The sequence below is a fragment of the Cervus canadensis genome, chromosome 6 (assembly GCF_019320065.1).
Source record: "Cervus canadensis isolate Bull #8, Minnesota chromosome 6, ASM1932006v1, whole genome shotgun sequence".
NCBI classification, from domain to species: Eukaryota; Metazoa; Chordata; class Mammalia; order Artiodactyla; family Cervidae; genus Cervus; species Cervus canadensis.
In genome coordinates, this window is record NC_057391.1 from 37,710,377 (window position 1) to 37,719,063 (window position 8,687).

Here is an 8,687-nt window from a genome sequence, read left to right on the forward strand (position 1 = left end):
GAAGGATTTCAGTGCTTTTCTAGATATGAGAAGATGCAAGAATTGGTCTCATAAAATCAGCTCTTGAAAATACATAACTATCTGAAGACCTGTCCTGCCAGTTTTTCCCAGAACACGGAGTACCTCATTTCTGCTCTCCACCCTGAACTCCTTTTACAGGATGTTAAAAATCAGCGGCTGCAGAAGCACATGATTCAGTCTTATAGAGGTAGATGGCAAGTGCCAATTTGTAGTTGACAGTTATTTGAAATTTGACACGAATTTGCCGAAGTGGTCATTTTTCCACAGTAATACATCCTGTAGTCTGCTGTCTGGTGCCTGTATGGCTCCTGTTGTTGACTCTCCCTGACGGTGGAGAAGACTTGATGGTCTGTGTAGAGATGGCCTAACTGACAGAATCTCTGATGGGATTTGGGTTTTTTGTGGGGGGGGAGGGAGGGTTAACATTCTAAGTTAAGAAGAAGGACATTCGATTTATATTTTTTATTTTTCCAATGAAAGGCTGTGTTTCATCCATGCTAAGATGCCATCATTTATGAGATGCATCCCAATTCCTTAAAGTGTCTTAAAATCAGTTACAAGTGTCTTTAAATCTCTACAAATAAGGGCAGTTGCTCTTGGAAAAACTATTAATTCATTGTCAGTTTTCTACCTGGTGTCCTTTATATACTTGTTTCTTTGAGAAGGGACAAAACATTATTGAATTTCCACTAAATTCTTGTTTTTTCCTACCAGTTGCTTTTCGACTGTATGACTTGGATAAAGATGACAAGATCTCCCGTGATGAGCTGTTACAGGTATGTGGGAGAATTCCAGTGCACACGGCTAGCTTGTGTTTGGGCCCTGCTGACTTGGTGATGTGGGCAGGAATTGTTTTTCCCTTCAGTAAGCCTCTGTTTAACACCTGCTATATGCAGCATCCCGTCCTGCATATATAGGATAAAGCAGAACAGATGACCTGGGGAAACTTGAAATGGCTCATTGAGTTCTCACAGATGTCACCATTGTTTAAAAGCTAATTAAATATCTTTTAAGTGCAGGCTGGCACCAAAACATGTGAGATGGTTTAGATCAAATAGTTCAGTTATTGTCAAAGCAGCTTATTGGTAATTCTGATGACACTTAGGTAAATGCGGCTGTTTCATATGTCCTTAGGCCTGATGTAAATAAGAGTCAAGGAACTGCTGCTGGGACAGTGTCCGCTGAGCCATGGTTCACTGTTCTTTGTTGCTCCCAATAGATAATTCCCAGTCCTAATGGCAACGACTGGCGTTTCATCCTGTTCGTGTTGTCCTTCTCTTTCCCTGTTCCCCCTTTCCTAAACACAAGTTTAGGAGGAGAGAAAATTCTCCTTTTTCCTTTTTTTAATATTTATGAATCATGGGACTTCCCCGGAGGTCCAGAGGTTAAGACTTTGCCTTCCAGTGCAGAGAGTGCTGGCTTGATCTCTGGTCAGGGAGCTAAGATCCCACATGCTTGGTGGCCAAAAAACCAAAACATAAAACACAAGCTATATTGTAATAAATTCAGTTAAGACTTTAAAAATGGTCCACATCAAACAAAATAACTTCAAAAAATTTTGCATATTTGTAGGATCCTAGGGGGCTAACACATTCAGGAATTTCCATGGGGAGGTTTCTCTATTTCAAGATAGAACTAAAAAGTGAAGTGCTTTCTAGTTACCTGGAAGTGAGTCTGAACTCATTGCTTTGAGAAATCTTCTCAGCTGAAATTAAGGACCAACCCAGGGTATTCCTATTAATACATTTCTGTGTCATAGTAAAAACGAAAACAGTCTGCAGGTCAATGATTGTGTCCTTTGGTTTTGAATTGGGGACATCTTTTTTTGTAAGAAGATTTCACTTTATTTAAAATTGCTACATATGGGCTTCTGAGTTCTGAAGAGAAAAATAGAGGCAATCACTCTATGGTTGCAAGTTTTTATCCTCTGGTCCAGATCTAGCCGCCAGACAGATATATTTTGGAATGGATGGTTGATTTTTTCTTTTTTCCTATTAAGATAAAAGAGCCTGTGGCAGGGTATGAGGAAGAGATCATGTGGCCAGAGCGCCAGTCAGTGACTAAAGTGTTCCTCAGGCCTGAAATGACTTTAGAACAAATGTGCTTATGGATTATTGAGGTGTCAGAGAACTAATGTTATCCTAGCAAGAAGAGAATTTGAACATTTTACCAAAGTTTACAAAATTTACTTTTCTAAATGCTGCCATTTCTAAAACATTTGGTATTATGCAGTTCTTGATTACTCAGTGGATATTAAAAAAAAATTTGCTTTTTGTCATAAGGAAAGTCTGAGTATTCATATTTTCCTAGTTTGATTTTTATAAAAAGTTCTGACTGAACTTTTACAGGTGATGGATATATTTATTATCTTGATTGGGATGATGGTTTCGCAATTATATGTACATATGTCAGAACTTATCAGGTTGTACATTTTAAATGTGTACAGTTTACTGCATACCAGTTTACTTCAATAAAGACAGTTGCTATACTCATTTTAAGAGAGTAGCATAACTTGGACATGAAAATCTTGTAAAGACTATAATAAGAAAATTACAGTGCAATCTCTTTTACTCACATGGATATATAAATCCAAAACAAAATATTAACACATCAAATCCAGCAATATATAAAAGGAATACTATATTGTAGCCAAGGTGGCTTTATACCAGGAATTTGAAGTTGGTGTAAAAGTAGAAAACCTACCAGTAGTATTGTTAACAGATTAAAGAAGAAAAATCGAATGTTCTTTTTCATAGAATTTTTATAAAATTCATCATCCAGTCATGATTTTTTATGGTAGGGATATTGACTTAACATACTTTTTGTAATTTTTAAATTTTTATTGGAGTGTAGTTGATTTACAGTGTGATGTTAGTTTCTGCCGTACGGCAAAGTGAGTCAGTTACATGTGTATGTCCTCTCTTCTCTAGATTCTTTTCCCATATAGGTCATTACAGAGTTTTTAGTAGAGTTCCCTGTGCTATACAGTAGGTTCTTATTAGTTATCTGTTTTATATAGAGTAGCATGTATATGTCAGTCCCAGCCTCCCAATTTTTTCCTCTCCTTCCCCCAACAGCAATTCATGATTTTTTTAAGTCTTCAAACAGAGAGAGATGGGAGCTTTCTTAAACTAATAACAGATATATACAGAAAACCTCATCACTCATTTTAAAAACAGTAATAATAAAAGTTCCATTTGCTAATAAACTTCTGACTGGAGCTAAAAGTGACACTGTGGAGAGGTGGGAAGGGCACTGGCCAGGTGTGGAGGCCTGGGTAGACAGCGTGGGCCACTGGCTGCTGGGACCTGTGTGCCCTCACTGACAGAGCGGGTGAGTGATTTTTACACCACCAGTCATATACCCACCGTACACAGACAGCACACACACACAGTTCAGCTCTATAATTCTAAAAGTAAAACACTTCGGAGAATAATTGGACTGGGACCTAAAGAAACTGCTGTTTCAGGATGGATTTGTCTAGTTGGCCACACAGTCACTGCATGAGTGCTTGGTTGCTAAGTCCTGTCCGGCTCTTCCGACCCCATGGACTGTAGCCTGCCAGGCTTCTCTGTCCTTGGGATTTCCCAGGCAGAAATACTGGAATGGGTTGCCATTTCCTCCTCCAGGGGATATTCCTGACCTAGGGGTTGGAAACATCTCCTGCACTGGCAGATGGCATGTTTACCACTGAGCCACCTGGGGATCCCAATCACAAGGAAGATGACAAATGGCTTGGCCAGTTAAAGTTTTTGCTAGCATTGCCTCTTTTTATTTATCCTTTAATTTGTATATATTTCTCCCCAAATGTACAACTTCCAGTTTTTAAGAATTGACTTGGGGATCAGGGAGTGTTGATACAAATCAGTATTTCAGTTCTTTTTTTTTTTTCCCCAGAATATCCCATAATGTACTTCTAAAAATCAATTTTAAGAGATTGGGGAAGGGTGTAAAGGAATAGGGCAAAGGGAGCCCTGTGAACAGCTGGCTGAGAAAGTCTTTCTTTCCTCAGGGAAAGCTCAGCTCTTACCTGTTGAAGACAGGTGGTGGACTAGGGCAATGCAAGGCATCATAAAAGTACCCTGTCCCCCATTTCATGTTGTTTTAAAAGTCATTTTATTAAGAGTTGTTTGTTTTGTTTAAGGTAGCAATTTTCAATGTATATTCACACCCTAAAAATGTTAGCAGAATAAGTGGGGAGCCGGTGGTTTTTTTGGTACGTTTGGGGATAAATTTGGTGAAAGTGTTTTTTAATTCTCTTTATCACAGTTCTCACAGCCCTTTAACTATGCTTGTCATTTTTCTAAAAGAAGGGATTTAGTATTTAACCCCTCAAGGATCTTTATGTTCCTTGACCATACTTTAGGAATAGTTGAGCTAATGCATTGCTAAAGCAAACTGTATTCTGTTAAGATTCCAGAAAGTCTTACCAAACTGACTTAAGCCTATAAGTGACTAATTTGCCTCATGCAACAAGAAGCCTGGGAATATATTGTCCAGGTTCGTACAGTACATAAATGATGTCCAGGAACCAGGCTGCTTCTTACTGTAGCATCCACAGTACATTTGACTTTCATCTAATGGTCCCAGGATGACTGTTGTTTGGCATCATGTCCACATCCTGGGCAGGAAGAATGGAGAAGACCAAAATGCAAAGGACTCTCCCTGAAGGTCTGCCTTCCTATTCAATAACTTTACCAAAGAGTTCTGCTCATATTATTGTCTAAAATGGCCTAGATGAGAAGATATGTGTTTAGGCTTTTTGGCTGTTATAATAGAGGATATCAAAGGAAGAGAGTGTAGGGGTGGCTTTTTATTTTTTAAATTTTAGTAAGAGAGTCCTTGTGACCGCTAAGTCTCTCATAATTCCTGGCTCTCGGTCCTGTAGGTGCTACGCATGATGGTTGGAGTGAATATTTCAGATGAGCAGCTGGGCAGCATTGCAGACAGGACCATCCAGGAGGCTGATCAGGATGGGGACAGCGCCATCTCTTTCACAGAATTTGTTAAGGTCAGTCACTTACAAATCCTACTACGCAGGAGAGAGGGAGAAAAACATTAGAGAAGAGTTTGACACAGCATCTCCTGTTGTAACCTTTGTAACTGTAGCTGGGTTTGTTTGTTTGTTTTTTAAACAGGTTTTGGAGAAGGTGGACGTAGAACAGAAAATGAGCATCCGATTTCTTCACTAAAGGACTGAGACCAAACTATTTCTTGCTTTCTAGTATTTAAGAACTGGAACTTGAAAGCCCTCCTATCCACCAGTCCCACTTCTACCCCATCATTCCCCTTCTCCCAAAGTACTACTGCTGTTGCATGACAACCCCAAATATGTTCCGTCAACGCAAACCTGCCTTTGGTGTATAAATGGGGCATTACAGAATGGTACACCCGGTCTAATTCTGTTCAGTGTTGTTCGCCGGATATCTCCATTTCTAAATGTCACCTTCCCTTGTTCTGCTGCTGAATGCCATGCGTCCATCCAGTCTGAGAAAGTGAGAGGGAATCAACCCAAGAACCAGCCAGCAAAGTTCTTTGACTGGATGTGAACCATAGCCAGGCTGCCTTCCCACCAGCTTGGCTTTGGCATGCTCCTTCATCCTTTTTTATATGTCCTTTGCTTCCACTTCTCTTTTGCCCAACCTACCACTCTCTTAGTCTTTCAGTATCCCTGGTTTTTATTAAGCTTCCATCTTCCCTGTTCTACTTGGCATCCCCAGTTACGCCTGTTAAATATATTTCAGACTTGGCAGTATAGTTCAGTGGTCTGGCAGTTTTTAATCTACCTTTACTCTTAAATAGGTATCTGGGATGTTGCCTCCCCAGGAGCTTTTCAGTAACCAACACTTCTCTCAGAAGAATGTCTTGACCATCTCTTGGTCCCCTCTGCTCTGTCACCAAAGGGCTGTTGGTTAGAGATGCTCTTGAAAGATAAAGATAAGAGGTGTAGAGCCAAGTCTTCTAGGTGGCTTGCCCAGGTCGCTCTACCTCTGGCCTCTGATTCTCAACACACATACCTACGTGGCTGCTCTTGTTAGTACAGTGTTGATTCTCTAGAAATTAGCCATATGCCTGCAGCTTACTTCGTCTGAGGATAATGTCACCACCAGAATGACTGCTCTCACCATTTGCTTGGTGTCTTTCTCATGGCTTTTTGAACAAGGAGGCTGGGCACCCTAAAAATATTCCCACCTCTGCAGCATGATTTATGCCTTAGTGTGATGTTCCCTGGAATGCTTTTCACTTCACATGTCTAAGTAGAAAGATAAGTGCCTAACTTATCCCAGTCCATAAGATTTAAAAATTGTCCTCAATGTCTTGAGGTTTTGCACAAAATTATCTCTGAATTTTACACCTGGCACAAGTTAATGCTGGACGCCATAGTCAGCTCTTAATACAGGTCCAAAACTTTGAATGTATCGTGTCATTAGCTGCCTGGTTACATTGACTTCCTAGCCCCTCTCATAGACTACTGCTAATCCCTTAGGAATGAGAGCTCTGGCATTGGTGACACAACCTGAAGTGGCATTACAAGCCTTTGCTTGAACCAGAGCAACTCCTCTGCCCCAAGGCAGCTTAGTATATATGTCACTGAATCAGGCTGTGGTCATCCTAAGAGCTATCTTTATGCATCTGTTCATCCATGTATCTGTCCTTGGCTGATTCTCACTGACTCGTTGCTTGCTTGCTTGTTTCCTTGCTTTGGAAGGCTATCCAAGATGTATACACACTACTTTAGGAAGGGAATTGCTTAAAAAAAAACACTGCAGAGCATTTGGGAAGAGTGCTTAAGAAAGAGTGGCCAGGCTGGATGACTCAAGTATAAATGAGAGAGGATTTCATAGTGAAGTATCAGTGTGACTTTGTGATCAAGTGATGTAATATAGGAATTGTATAAAAGGGAAGAACTGTCCAACACTGGTCTGTTAGTGAGGTACTTCAGAGGCTTCTTGACCTGCATATTTAAAGTTCCTAAGATGATGGCTTTTTCCTCCTTTTGGCTGTGTTTTAATCCACGGTTGTGCCTTATTGTTCCATTAAAATTGTATTCTTTGATCCATCAATAAATACTTGTGGTTAAAACAACTTGGTTGATTTTTGTCCTCATGTTTTATAAGAATTTTTCATGACTCAGTCCCTTTCTTCAGGTTTGAAATCATAATGTGTCGTCTTTACTCGGCTTTATGTCTGTGCTATAAAGTGCATTTATTTGAATATAATTGAGCATGACATGAGATTCTGTCAGTATTTATATCTGCTGCTGCCTGGACATACAAGGCAGAAGTGTCTGTCTCGTGGCTGGCACTGAATGCCTCTGAGCATGACTGACAGCCTCAGCCACTTCCCACTCTGTCCAGGTGGGATTCCATTTCTGTTCTTGAACCCCTGACTTCTTAAATGTAGAAGAGGTCTAAAATGGGATATCTGTCTATTGCTTGTTATTAAGTTGTCCACAGTCTCAGTGGTGTAGTGTGCCCAAGTATTATTACTTGGCTTTTCACACTTTGAAGTTTCAGTCCACTATATAGGGTATGAGTGATTTCTTATTTTAAAGTTTAGTGTCATGCCACAGGACTCAAATCCTATAGGAGTCAATCCTATAAATTCTAACACGATACCACCTTCTTTTCCCATCCCTCTGCCTCAAAAGTCCATTCAAAATAACTTGCACTGTTTTAGCTTTGCTTCACTTTGAGTAATTTTACAATCTGGAGAAAGTGAAAAATAGTGGAGTAACCATAACATCAGTTTTGGAGGAACTTTAATATTACTGACCATGCCATAGGTATACAGTCTATGTCTAAAATAAAACAACTGATACTGTAAAAAAAAAATTTTAAGAACATTACAACATTACTTGCAGTTTGAAGAGAATCCCCTTAATCAATTTTTATCTCCCTTGGTCTATGCATCCATTACATATTTTTAACATAAATGAAACATAACATGAGATATCAGCTTTTAGAAATTAACCTTGTGGTATTTCCCTATATGAACTGTTCTTCCCTGTTTATATTAATGGTTGCATAATATTTTACCAACTTGATGTATATTTACTCAGCCATTACCTTGTTTGCTTGCTTTCCAGTTTGATGTTTTAAAATAGTAATACAATGAGTGCCTTCCTACCTATAATTCTTTTTTTCTTTGAAAACATTTTCTAGAAGTGGGATTATTAGAGCAAACTTTGGGCATATACTTCAAGCTTTGATAAAGAGAATGCCACAAGCAATCTAATTACTCTCCTTTACCATCAGTGTTCTTTTTAGAGTGTGTTTCATGGTCATCTGTGTTTTCAACTTAATTATAGAATCATGTTGCCAAGTTTTGTGTTTAAAACGCTAGGAGAACTGATTGTCTTGATGGGGATTTTAAGTTTTTTTTTTTAATGTGGATCATTGTTAGTCTTTATTGAGATGGCAGTATAGTTTCTATTTGTTTTGCTTTTTTGCCATGAGGCATGTGGGATCTTAGTTCCCCAATGGAGCATCCAGGTATTGAACCCATGTACCCTGCATTGCAAGGCAGATCCTTAACCACTGGGCCACCAAGGAAGTTCCTAGAAAATCTTGAATGATCATTTCTGTCAGGGATCTTACAGAATTTCTAAAACAACAGAGGTTTGCCTAGATGATTTATTGACAGAATACTTGCCGGCTAATTCA

General features: G+C 39.3%; 1 protein-coding gene across 1 annotated transcript in view; it reads left to right on the plus strand.

Moving 5' to 3' along the window:
* The window catches only part of CHP1 (calcineurin like EF-hand protein 1), a 34,916-nt gene extending 27,809 nt beyond the window's left edge, over positions 1–7,107 (plus strand). Inside the window, exons 5-7 of the mRNA XM_043471526.1 lie at positions 736–797; positions 4,910–5,032; positions 5,160–7,107. Of these exons, the coding sequence (XP_043327461.1) occupies positions 736–797; positions 4,910–5,032; positions 5,160–5,213 (239 nt within the window). The 3' untranslated portion in view covers positions 5,214–7,107. The remainder of the gene's footprint in view (positions 1–735; positions 798–4,909; positions 5,033–5,159) is intronic.
* The last annotated feature ends 1,580 nt before the right edge of the window (positions 7,108–8,687 follow it).